Raw genomic sequence first — 13,799 nt, 5'->3', positions numbered from 1 at the left:
AGTAAAATATATGTAAATGCAAAAAAAGTAAATGCTTTCTTTATAGTGAAACTGCATTTAGTTATCAAGCTAATTCGTAGGCACCCCACTTTTTAATAATAAAAAAAGAAACAATTGATTTAACTTTAACAGAAACATGATGGTAACCAGTTGGCTGTTTACAAAGCGTGATAGAGTTGAATCCGGGACAACCGCATGCACTGGCAAACCCAACCCCCTAACCACTGAACCACTGCGCCTCTATAGCTTCTTTCTATTTTTAAAGTTCATTACTGATGCTATCAACATTATGTAGACAAACGTTCCTGTTTCTCCATGCAACAAGCAGCATAGAACAGGTGAGACGTGGGCCGCGACTTTTAAAAAAATGCCTTAACTAAAAGCATTATTTTACATTACACCTCCAAGCGGCGACTGCAGTCTCACCAGTTCTATGCTGCTTATGTAATCGATGGAAGAGTCCACATGTTGCAAGTCCAAACATATTCTATTGTTTTCGGGACAAGCTTCCTCTGGAAAGCTGCTTGAAATGTCCTGTCTGCTATATATGCAAATAGGTAGAACTTTTCAAAACTTGCTCAAAACAAGACGCCTAAAAGCGTTTCCGTGGGATGCACAAACAGTCAACACAAATTGCCCAGTTACAGCAAGCCACCATGCTTAGTCACAGATAAAATTTGGAAAGAGGTGAAAGTTTACCAAAAAGATGACCCTGTAAATTTAAGTAGCTGCCACTTGTTATACAGAAGAGAAATAAAGGTTATCTACTATTAGTAAGTTTTCAGCTCCAACTATTGCATTTCTAGCTTTTTGATTGGCTAAAAAACTCCGACTATGAGCCAATAGTCGAAGTTTTACGTCATATGGAAAATAGTGCGCCATGATGCTCTTTCCGGACGCTTTGTAAAATTGTGGAAATAAACATCGGCGGCAAAACCCGGTTTGAGAATTTACTAAAACAATTATTCCATTCGCCCTTGTTGGATATGAAGTGATTATAACCAACTCGCGCTACGCGCTCGTTGGTTATTTTATCACTTCATATCCAACTCGGGCTCATGGAATAATTGTTATATAGACATTACTCACGATGGCCACCATGTTGGATTTGCTATTATCATGCAAATTAGCTACACACTTCTGAGGGGGCAAACAACCCAAGTTCGAGAGGTTATATCGAACATCTTAGCTACACAGATGATGTTTTTCACGTTCATTGAATGTTTATCACCTAAGTAGTAAAATTAAACAGAATGATTACCCAAGTTACTTCAATGTTTTTTTAGTGAAAAATTAGCAGATAGCGAAGCAGAAAGTCAAAATGTCAAAGGCAATCAAAAGATATAAAATTATTATAAAAGGTACTTAATTCTAAATTCTAAAATGTACTTTTAGCAATGTTATTTCAATATTTCGACGAGCCGATTTTCCGCTATTTGCCTTTTTTCCAATGTTTGCTTCCCAGCATAACACATGGCTAATTTGCATGACAATTTGAATACCAACATGGCGGCTATCGTGAATAAGGCCTATTGATACCACTGAATTTGCCAGTGGATGTAATTCTACACAACAGCGATCGGAGTTTACTTTTACTAATATTCTCGAGGAATGTCAGGATATTAAGGTAAGATTTCTTTGAAATACTGAATGACGATTGGCCACTTCATTTACTTGCTTTGATTTGTGTACAAACTGAATTAGAATTAAGCTTACTCACAAACAGTGAAAACAAAACCCCTTTACTCTATCAGGAGGTGAAGAGGAATAATCCGGTGTTCATTATTCCACGCTCTACTATATGTTTGCTGACGATCATTGCTCAACTCTGGCAATCTATCTGATGTCTCCTGTCCTATTCAAGATAGTTTGTCATGGATCTCACACTGGTGCAATAAATGGCTTTTGAGAATAAACTCTGTGAAATGTGAAAGTATGAGAATTACAAGGTCCAAAAGTCCAACTCCGTGCTCATACAAAATCAATTCCACATAACTTAATCAAGTTCATACACATAAACACCTTGGAGTCATACTATAATCCGATCTATCTTGGAAAACGCATGTACTTACAGTTGCTGCTAAAGCTAACACAATTCTTGGTTTACTAAAGCGTACTTTTGGGAAATGTTTAGAGGCAATAATAACTGGTTATAAAACAATGGTACGTCCAATCGTTGAATATGCGTGTCCTGTGTAGAACCCTCACCAACAATATCTATCTGCACAAAAAGGAAAATCCTTACAAAATCAAAATGTATGACTGGATGGATGTTGCATGTTTTTTGTTGTTTGATTTGGTGAGTTGTGTGCATAATACTGTTCTGATTTTTGGACTAAGAATTTCTAGGATTGGTTAACTGATGTCTTCTTTGTAAGCAGAGTTACAGTCTGGTAGTGTACACAGGTTTGCTGTATGACCACCACTGTACACAAACAAAATTAATAATATGCTAGTATTAATACATTTTTTAATTCATAGTGAGCAGAGGTGAAAAGTAGTAGTAGAATTAAACTTAGGGCTACACTCCGCATAAGTGACTATGAAACTGAGAGAGCAAAAGCTGAAGAATATTGAACGTATTCAATTTTCGTATTCTTGGCATTCTAATGTTTTCCTTGTTCACGCCAGCAATTCTGACGCTTATGTCAAATGTGAACTAGCCTTTCGTTGTACGGTTGTGTATTTACAAAATAATGCGAGTGAAAATAAGTTGCAAACTGACCCAAAGTGGTTTCCTGGCATTTAAGTATTAAATTATTTGCAAGACAGTGAATTAAGTTTTCACAATAAACTTCATTGTCTACTAATCACATGCTCAAATTAGTCTGCATTCTGCTTTCAAAATTAATTTCCTTAATCAGGAACAAATAACATTTCCAAGTGTTCTTATCAACTGCTAAAAATTAAACACTCTCACAGAACAGAAATGTTTTGTTGAAACATAACAAAATTAAACCTTGTTTTTGCGCCTTAAATATATGCTAATAATCTTGAAGGTCCGTAATTTCGAATTCTTGATCAATACTTGTCATTGACCAAATATTTCTAACCGAATAATAATGATGACCTTGCATTCATTTCTAATTATTGACAATTATGAATGATGCAAGATGGTATAAAGCAATAGCTAGGTTCCACCCACAATAACAAAATAAATTCTTTCTTTAACTTTAACATTTTCAACAATAACTGAGCCTATCTAATGGAAAATTAAAACCACACCGGATAACTGCAATTAAAAATTTCCATACACACTGAAACGCTTCAAAATAACTATAGTATGCAAATTTAACGTGACATTAATGATATATTTTGTTTAATATATAATATAATGACGTGTATTGGCAGTACTAACAAATATCAGTTACAATTAAACAACTTTTTGATTGTCGATAAAAGGGAAGTGTTCCATGTGTAATGAAATGTAAACGTGCACCTTGTGGATAGCGTTTCTAAAACGAGGGTAAGGGTAAGACCAAGGGTCAGGGTAAGGGTAAGGGTATACAGAAAGTATCCTAAACATGCATAAAAGCTAACCTTTGGCCTAATTAGGCCTAAACAAAAGTTTAAGGTTAGCTTTTATGCATATTTAGGATACTTTCTGTATTCGTATCCTTACCCTTACCCTGACCCTTGGTCTTACCCTTACCATCGTTTTAGAAACGCCGCCTTGTGGATTATACCAGCTTCGACTGGACACTGAAAATATACATTGGCTGTACTTGAACTCGACTTTTTCACCCCCAGGGATGAACGTCTCGGCGTTTCGATCCATGTTGCAAATTTTAGAAGTACCGAAAATGTGATGTGATGTTAACTTATATATTGCACAGCACAATATTTCTTACCTTTGCACATTGGTGCCCTGCAACTTCTATCTACATTTGTTCCAACAAATTCGTAAACTTGACGCCTCATCCGCTCCATGATCGAGCCAAAAAAGCAGAGTTTTCTTTCCTTGCGTCAATTCTGCACTCCAAAAAGGTAGGTACCATCCTCGAAATCGCGCAAAATGTTCTAAATGTCATACAACCGCCATGATGGCGCAATAACATATCTCATGCTCTCTCCGAGCTGAGTTCAAACAGCAGATCAGGTCTGGAAAAAATCTTCTGATAACACTTTCCACAGGATATGGAATTTAAAAGAAAAACGTAATTTGTGACTGCGAAAAAGGAAAAGAAAAAGGAAAAGAAAAACAAGAACAAAAAGTCAACCACGCGAGATCACCCATCCAAGTACATTAACTCCAGCCAACAGGGCTTAACTTCAGCGAGAAACGCAAGCACATTCGTGGCTAATTGCCATATCAGACCACGCGTATGAAGAAAAAAAAGGAAAAAGAAAAAGGAAAAGACATGCGACCAGTTTTTAACCGTGGGATGCATATTTCTCTTGAATAAATAAAATGCACACTTAATGTAAGTCAAGGGACTAAAAACAGATACAGTCGAACCTCCGATTGTGACCACCTCTCGTAAGCGTCCACCTCTCCTTAGCAACCACTTTTCCAAAATACCAAAAGTTTCCAGGTAAAATCACTATATTTGAAACCTCTTGTAAGCGATAGGTTCTCTTAAGCGACCGCGACCACTCTTAAAGCTAATAGTTTGACATTTTCTTTTATATTTGACCTCCCGTAAGCGACCACTTGCATGACAAGTAATAGAGCGGAAATTGGATAATAAGGCGTTGTAACATCGCATTCCAGGGTAGTACAAGAGAGGGAAATTTCTTAATGGAAAGTTCCGGATTTTTTCTGGCAATTGACTTTTGACACGAATAAAACATTTAAAAATTTAAAGAAAAAATGCACATACACGTACTGTTCTTTAAGTGTCATATCATTACAGAAAATTAGAACTGATCATGATTTCCTGATTGACAGTTCTCTTAAAAACAGTCAGTTTGACGGAACACCTTCGGTATGAAAATGGTTTTTCGGCACAGTCCCCTCAAGAATTCCCTATTCAGTCCAAGCCATATCCAGGGTTTTTATTTCAGCTAAGGCATCGATGTCTTGTTGTTTTCACATGGGAATTCTAGTGCATATAAGGCTCCTCTATTGGGCCGTTTTCCGGTCACAGCCACTTCGTCTTTATTGATTCTTTTTTTAACTTGAGAAATTCGGTTCTGCAGGAGAGGTAGTCTGTCAGATGCGTACCATGATACTCTGAATAAATTCTTTGGAAAGCTTAAATATTTTTGTGACTACTAAAAGTTATTGTATGGGCTTGGTTGGCCTTGGTCTCTGCAGTTACCATATGCTAATGAGGCAAAAATACGGTCTGATTTCTTGTAAGCGACCACCTCTCGTGAGCGCACACCATATTTTGGGTGATCGCTTACGGGAGGTTCGACTGTATATTTAAGGACGGTGCCTACTATTGTTATTGCGCATACGTTCTGCGCATCTCGAGATACTCGAGTTTCCTAGCGGTGATGCTCACAGTACAAATATATATTTGCGCGGTTTAAAACTATCCGGAGAAAGTAGATCTTAGTAAGTAGTCTTGGTATCCAAAAAGAAAATTGGGGGTAACCATGCATTTTTGAGAGATAATTAACCTTTAATTTGAGAAAGAAAGCCATACATCGCTTTGTATTTTAAAGCTTTTTACAAATATTATTCGTTAATTATCTTAGAAAAATGCATGGTTACCCCCAATTTTCTTTTTGGATTTCAATGATCTACATTTCCCGCATAATCATTAACCGGGGCAAAAATACCTTTAAATTAGTAGGCGCCGTCCTTAAACAATTTTAAAAATAAAACAAATAAAAATGTCCCCTACCGCCCATAAGAAAAACAGCAAAGGTAAGACCTCTTTTACAAATCTCACAACAATATAGTGAAGTTTGCTTTGTGAATATGTGCACCCTTTTACGAATACAAAGAAAAAAAGTACTCAAATTGAATGACGTTATTACCGTGGCTTGTAGGGGCCATATAGTAACTCCTTTTTTTCAAACTCGTCATCGCGAGTTCAAACCGGACAGTCGCGAGTTTCAACTAGACAATCGCCAGTTCAAACTAGATAATCGCGAGTTCAAACTAGAGAACCCGAGTTCAAAGGGGCAATGGCGAATTTCAACTTTGAACTCGGGTTCTCTAGTTTGAACTCGCAACTCTCTAGTTTGAACTGGCGATTGTCTAGTAAGGGTTAGGTTAGGTTTAGCTAACTGGCGATTGTCTAGTTGAAACTCGCCATTGCCACTTTTAACTCGCTATTCTCCAGTTTGAACTTGCAGTTCTCTAGTTGGAACTCACGATGACGAGCTTGAAAAAAAGGGAGTTACTATATGGCCCCTACAAGCCACTGTAATACGTTATGATACTGCAGAGGATAACAATTTTCAATTTGCCGTCCATCATTAGAAGTACTACATGTACAAAACATCGGCAATGTAACACAATTTTGAAATAACTACGTACAGTTGCGGTTATTTATAAATTTATTTCTTCGAGTTTGTTTGTTTGTTTGTTTTCAAAGGTTTGTCGCAGGCGAGAGGTTTAACAACCTTTCTAGCAAGGACTGTACATCGATCCAAGCACATCAATTTGGGCAAGAGAGAATTATGAGCAAGAATGGCACAGTCGGTTAGTGCGTGGCCTTGGTGCAAGAGGTTCTGAGGTCGATTCCCGGATCTGACACCTTGTTTCGACTTCTTTCCTTTGAGTGTAGCTTAAAAGAGTTAAAAAGCTTTAAATACCCGTGAAACGGAGCACTGATGGAGAGGGGGTAGTAAAATGAGCGCACCCGTCGACCTCAGGTTTGTCATTTTAATTACTGTTACAAATTATCGACGTTAAATATGGTCGCTTTACTTTACTGTATTTTATGCGATAAAGTTTACTGCCAGTGATTGTCTAGGATATTCTTGAAAGTCTTGGTTTCTGATGGCTTTAAAAACGCCATCGACCGGATTTTGAATAGGCAAGAAGAAGAATGAGTAAAAGAACTATTGCTTCTTATGTGGGATACCTGTGGCAGGTCACGTTTAAGATTTACTTGAATGTCGTTTTCTTCTTCCGAAAAACCAAATCCTTTTGGGGAATCTTAAGTATGAGCATAGAAACAAATGAAAATAAAAGTCAAGCTTGCAATTTTCACTAATCAAACAGAAACTTATACTAATGCTTCTTTGAAACTTGTTACACTCGGTTTTCTCACAATGTCTTCTGATTATGAGTTTCAATCCCTTATATTTCGTGGGAAATAAGAGAACATAGCTCTAGAAGGAGGAATTTGGTGGGCTTGAGAGTTTAGACGTCTACTTCCTAGCTCCAATGCTGTAGGTGATGGCATACCGTCGCGCGATATGACTCCGCTTTATGTAGTTTGTATATTATTCATAGCCGCAGAACTGTTCTTTTACTTTCAAGTGATTTCCATCCAAGTCTTTACAGCATTTCGCTAACACTTGATGTCCTGCGTTAATTCCTAATGACAAAACGCGCTGCGTGTCGATGCACCATTTTCATTTTGTTGATGTTTGACTTCTGTTTGAAGTATTTTAACCTGAAGTGTTATTTGTGGCACTCCTTGTGCGTGAAAACGAAAAATTTTAGTGCTTTGTGTTCGACGTTCACCTGAGCTTACCGATAGAAAGACAAGGGTGGAAAGCTCCAGCACCGAGCCCATTTTCACCGACAAATTCCCATCGTGCGGGTTTCAAATCACGCACCAGGCAATCTGAAACCCAGAGGTTTCTTCTCATACCATTATATATGAAATCCGTCCGAAACTCGAAGCGCTAGACCTCAAAGAATATTGAAAAATCCCGCATTCGAGGCTCCAAGGATGCTTAGCTGGATTTTCGTGTGCCAGTCGCCGTTTACTCCTCTCTGACTGGATGACAAGAACAATCACCCAATCAGACAGGAGCAAACAGCAAACGGCACACGGCTTGTTACTACAACTAAGCAATGTAACTTATGAGGACAAGCAACGACTTCTTTCAGGTCCTTGTTTCGAAAATGCCCTCTGGTGAAATGTCCCGCAGATTACAAATAACCGGAACTTTCAACAAAATATTAGGAACGCTGTGGCTATTGTCAAGATGTTAAAAACACTAGATGACAGGCAGTGAGAACTGTATAGTTGTAATGACAAAGACTGATTAAAAGCGAAGTTCATAATAACAATAATCACAATTTGCTCTGCTTCTGTGCAAACTTGAGTGCAATGTTCTAAACGCGATCAACACATCGCATTCTTAGCACGCGAAAGCTATAATCTGCTAGGAATAGATCGTTTTTAAATGGATTTTTCCCGTTGCTTTCAATTTCAGCTGAGGACGACTCGTTAAGTTCGCTTATTTTCAGATTCGATAGCAACGGCAGGACTGCGGGCAGCAAGTAATTTCTCTGTGGGAAATTTGAATCAACTTACTAATAGTTGCATGTTTACGTATTTCAGCAAACCCTTATATCGGCTGTGCTTTGAAAAATCTTACGGAAATTCCACTACAGACAAATTCGTGTAATTTAACACAAGGAAGTGGGTCATACTTAGGATGTTTCGTATAGGACATACCAGTCCATTGAAAAAAAATCATTGCGCTGAAGAGACAGCTGGTTGGCTTTAAGTATGCCATTTGCTTTACTCATTAGTTCGTCGATGTGAGTATATAAATTAGTGGGACCATTCACAAAGGTGACACCAAGTAACCTCAAACTGTTCTTATGTTCGATGAGCTAGAGAGGTACAGGAGCTGATTCGACTCTTTTCCCTTCAGTAACACCATTTACAAAATTTTCGTGGGGCAGCAGGACTACATACAGGAATGCTCGAAGTTAAATAATATGCAAATTTAATCAACAGGAAGGATGGATACTGATTAATATCATTTATATATCATAATAGAAAAAAAGATAGCATCGAGAACTGTCTCTTGAGCTACACCCCTCCAGAGGAATATGTCATCAGTAAAAACGGCATCCATCCGCTCCACCCTTTTTTGTCACCTAAAAAGTTATAAACTTGTTAGTCACATGCGGGTTTAAGCCAACAGTCTTCAAAATGCAATGAGATACAATCTCGGTATTATTAGTCTTTGACTGTCCATTTAATTTGTAGTGTGTAAAAACAAAAGCACCATAAAAACCAGCTTAGAGTTGTTGAGGCTAGCGTGTCATATGTTTTATTTAAAAAACGTTTTACCCACCTAACTACCTACTTTCCTACCATAGTCGCAGTGGAATCATGTGCCCTACTATCATCATTCCTTCACCTGCTGTCTATCAATCCACCAGTGTTTGCCTTTGGAGAGACTTGGGCAAATGACGACCTCAAACACTAACTCACACACGAAAAAAAAAATCATAAATTGTATCACACGGAAGCCCATGAGTAGGAGGCGTCCTACACGGTGGCGAGAAGATATGAATTTTATGTTCGTTCTTGCCACGAGAACATAAAATTCATATCTTCGAGCCAACGTGTGTAATGCTTTTTATTATATGGAGACTAAATATTGAATATTTCCGATTTTATTGTGTTGTGTTAAGTAGTCAAGTCACTTTTACAAATACGGCTGGGCTTTATGAAAAAAGGCGGGAAAAAAAAGGCGGGAATCGTGACGTCTTTGAACGACACGACACTCGCAAAGGTGACATACGGAAAATACGCCACTCGGGTCCCGGATGAAGTGGCGTATGGAATCTACGCGTGGTTTAGGTCCCCGCAAAACACACTCCTCCATATAATAAATCAAGTTACATTACTTTGTACAATTTGCATACATTGTTTTTGCTATATTTTGTCTTCGTTTGACAATAACCTTATTCTGATTGGCCATTTTAAACAATACGTGAAGAGCCGAAGAACTCGTGGCGTTCTAAAAATTGAAATACACGCGCAAAGGTTGACTCATAGGGATTCTATGAGAGATGCAAGCTCCTACTCATGGGCTCCTGATCATATTATATGCCATATCACACTATTCATATTGTAACGCGGTACACGCCCTTCGAAATATTGGCTTTATACAATATATTGCTTCATTATTATCACAGCCTCGCCCTTTTTTTTAAAATGATATCTGCTGCTTCTGCTTTATTACCCTGCAGTCCTTGCTTACAAAGTTATAAAGTGCGTTACGTTAATCATGTCACCAAGGGTTAGGGAAGTGGTCTTCATCAGAAGTTGGCCAGGTCTCAAAGGGAGTCTTGGGCACCAGCTGCAGTTCCTAGCGCTTAATAGTTCATTGGCACTGAAAAACAGGTATAAATTTGCACTACTTAATGTTTAATTCTCATTGAGCTCTAAATTTCTTAATTAACTTCGTCAATGCTTGCTGTTCTTCTTTCCTGCACATGCGGCAAAAAGTGAAGTTCAAACTGGACTTAGCAGGTAGAGACCGAGGCAATCCGGATCCACCTGTTTGACGAGTTTTTTGGTAGCGGTTTTTTATAACCGTCTGGTTTGCTAATTTTTTTATCCATTACTTTCATGCAGTATACTTGGGTTATTTCAGTAAGTCAGCTTGATAAATATTAACTAAATACGATTAAAATATCGCGTTCTACCAGACACCATGGTGAGCAAATATTTTGGCCTCTTAAACTCAAAGACTCGGAAACTCCTCAATACTGGCCGGCGAAATCTTGTGATGAAAACACCTTCTTTGATCCCTTACTAGCATCTATCAAAACTTGCCGTTAATCTTGTGCGCAAAATTGCTGATCTTAAGCGCGCTTAATTCATAAAAATGGAATCTTCTTCCAGCATATCTTACCCGGCATTCTTTCACTCTATATTCGTGGAACTTCTCTGAGAGCACTGAGCAACGAGGAGAACATAGACTTAAAGGCCGTTTACACGACAGAGAAATTTGGTCCGGACCCGCCAAAAAAGCGGTACGGACCCATAAATTTTGTAAAGAAGTGTTTCTTTACAAAATTTATGGGTCCGTACCGCTTCTTTGGCGGGTCCGGACCAAATTTCTCTGTCGTGTAAGCGGCCTTTTAAAGGCCATTTACACGACAGAAAAATTTGGGTCCGGATCCATCGAAAAAGCGTACGGACTCATAACTTTTATAAACTCCAGCATTTCTTTGCAAACGTTATGTTTTCGTACCGCTTTTTTGACGGGTCCGGACCCAAATTTTTCTGTCGTGTAAACGGCCTTTCAGCGATTAATACCCCGAGATTTTGAGAAAGGCTGTTGAGACTTTCAGTAACGATATTTTTATCAGAAATCTATTCTTAGGTTCTCAATTAAAAACCACAACTGAAATAATATGTTCACAAAGAATTACTTCATGTTTCTACTCTTGTAGTCTACGTGTATATGAAACGGAGAGAAACGTATTCGTAACGAAAAGAAAGGTCCATCGTCTCTACCCAAATATCAACATGGATCTGATTCTAACGCAATCGTGAAATTCCCCAATGGTAATTGCTGAGGGCGATCTCTCTTCAAATTATTTATCTACTTTGGAAAAAAATTGTGTTGCCTCAAAGCATTCTTCAGTAGTCAAATCCCCTGTGAATAAGAAAAAAACAACAATTATGGACTTACAAATGTAAAAGAAAATGAAGGGGTTGTCTACTGCGAACATTAGGGACTTTAAGATACAGGAACGCGGACGTCGCGAAAGAGAACCGGAAGTAAAATGACACCTGAGACCTTCACTGCGCATGAACAAAAGTTGGATGTGCTGCGTTCTTGCCGTCGATGGACGTGACATAAAGGCTTTTTGCATTGCTGATAGACCGTGAGTAAATTGGTGGTCTTTTTGGTTTCTACAGACCTTTTCATTAACAGTGCGGGTGTTCTTTGGGATGTGTAAGTGTCTCCTTTGGTTTTTTTTTATTTACAAAGTCGCTTAAAAATACATACAAGACAAAAGTTATGTCATTTTCGCCGCTGTGTTGCGAAAGTGGCCTCTGTGCGGGGAAAGCGAAGCTATGTTGCTGGAGTGTTCATATGGAAATAATTTCATCTCGGTAACTGGGCCAGCCCAGCTTCTCGTATGAACACATCGAAATTTATACATAGGAAAGAGTATAAGTGGCGAGGCGAGATCTCAGAAACCAAGCCAGCCCGGTTGACCGGCTCATATGAAGAGGCCCTAAACATCTGCTAAAATTGCTGAAATATCGTTAAAACAATGCAGAATGGCAAGACATAACACTTAGCAATCTCGGCAGTAGCCTCTGTTTTGTGAATTACTCATACATTGACTGATTTCAGTTTCAGGATCTACCCGGGAATGGCTTCGAAACCCAAGTAAGTTTTCAGCGGTAAATTTGTTGCATATGTATTCCAAACGTCCCAAAGCAAGTCTCATCATGTATTTTTGAACCTAGAGCTTCATTTAGCTAGGGAAATAAGCGAAAGCCAAAAATGAAAATGTCCTTTACAGTGAAGACCATCCGAATAGCCGGAGAGAAAACCTTAAAAGGAAGTTATTGACAGCAATTTTCAAGTGTTATTCTTGGAGTCAAAGCACAGTTACAAGTCAGCAAATCTTTAAAAAAATATGCAGGCTATAGCACATTTATCAACAGCAGAAGGCAAGAATGGAAAAATCACAGGCTTTAAAACTTTTTGCTGTTTCAGGCAGTTTTTGTGTGGCTGGAATTTTCTGTTCCAATAATGTTCAACATGTGCATCAACTGGTTATTTTTAGGGTATTATTATTATTATTATTATTATTATTATTATTATTATTATTATTATTATTATTATTGAAGGAATTCTTGTTTCCCTTCTTAAGAAACTGAAATGGTTGGTGTATTTTTTACATTGCAGAATTATGAGCTGGACACCTCTACATGATATTGTTTTGTGTAAGGAGATCATATTTGTGAATCCATACAGTGCCAAAAAAAAGTCTGTTCAACGTCGTGCATTGTGGCAGAAAATTGCTGACAACCTTAACAGTGTGAAAGATTCTCATTTTATTGTTGACAAGAGAGCAGTTCGAGACCATATTGGAATCCTTATTCAAAGATTTAAGAGGCAAGAAGCTCAGGAGTTGAAAGAAAGTGGAATAACCTCAGAGCGTACCGAGCTAGATGCTGCAGTTGAGCAAATTATAGCCATGGAGGAGTCAGCTGACACTGAGATGCAGGAGGCAATTGATGAGAACAAGGAAAAGGTAGAGGCAGACAGGAGAAAGGCAGAGGATATGCGAGAAAAGGCAATGGAAACAATGGGAAAAACTCAAAAGCGGAAATCAGAAGAAGGAAGCAGTAAAGCGAGGAAGAGCAGGAGAAGTGGAAGTGAGGCAGTTGAATATCTCGAAGAAAGAGCAGCTGAAGATCTCAAACTGAAAAGTCAAGAAATTGAATTGAAAAAGCAAGAAAAGGAGCAGTTGCAAGCCCTCCAAACTCAACAAACACAGATGTTTAAGTCCATGCTAGAGCAACAGCAGGCACAGCAGAAGCAAGAAAAAAAGAGTATGGCACAAATGTTCAAAACCATGATTGACCAACAACAACAGCAGCAGAAACAAGTTCAAGACATGCAAAATTTGTTTTTGATTCAACAGCAAACTCAATCTCAGGCTCTGATGGGAATAATTGAAAAACTTGTACCCAAGTGACCTTGTTGAGGCCTGAAACTACATTTGCTTAGTTGTTTTAAAAGACATGATGTGATTTTCTTGTTGGGATTTTATAAAGGATGTGATTAAGGAAGACATCAGGAAGGGAAATGATGAACATTCACCATAACAAGCTTTTAGTCACCCCTGTAAATTTTTTTTACTGTCCATCCATTGATATTTAGCATTTGTATGATCATCTGTGCATGCAATTCATTCACCCCAAGAACTGCTA

General features: G+C 38.3%; 1 protein-coding gene and 1 long non-coding RNA gene across 2 annotated transcripts in view; one reads left to right on the top strand and one right to left on the bottom strand.

The window, feature by feature from the left end:
- Nucleotides 1-8,806: 8,806 nt before the first annotated feature.
- On the bottom strand, nt 8,807-10,790 carry LOC138041878 (uncharacterized). Its single transcript, XR_011130881.1, has 4 exons — nt 10,747-10,790; nt 10,110-10,221; nt 9,175-9,305; nt 8,807-8,974 (listed from the first exon to the last, which is right to left on the bottom strand). It is a non-coding gene; the product is annotated as an uncharacterized lncRNA (long non-coding RNA).
- Nucleotides 10,791-12,226: 1,436 nt separating this feature from the next.
- LOC138041871 (caldesmon-like) overlaps nt 12,227-13,799 on the top strand; it is a 1,677-nt gene continuing 104 nt past the window's right edge. The window contains exons 1-3 of the mRNA XM_068887554.1: nt 12,227-12,243; nt 12,769-13,365; nt 13,420-13,799. The exon at nt 13,420-13,799 is cut by the window's right edge and continues 104 nt beyond it. Coding sequence (XP_068743655.1) covers nt 12,227-12,243; nt 12,769-13,365; nt 13,420-13,564 — 759 coding nt within the window. The 3' untranslated portion in view covers nt 13,565-13,799. The remainder of the gene's footprint in view (nt 12,244-12,768; nt 13,366-13,419) is intronic.

Source organism: Montipora capricornis, chromosome 3 (genome assembly GCF_036669925.1).
Source record: "Montipora capricornis isolate CH-2021 chromosome 3, ASM3666992v2, whole genome shotgun sequence".
In the NCBI taxonomy this organism is placed as follows: Eukaryota; Metazoa; Cnidaria; class Anthozoa; order Scleractinia; family Acroporidae; genus Montipora; species Montipora capricornis.
Note: the sequence above shows the minus strand (reverse complement) of the source record. Positions and strands in the feature narration are given on the sequence as shown.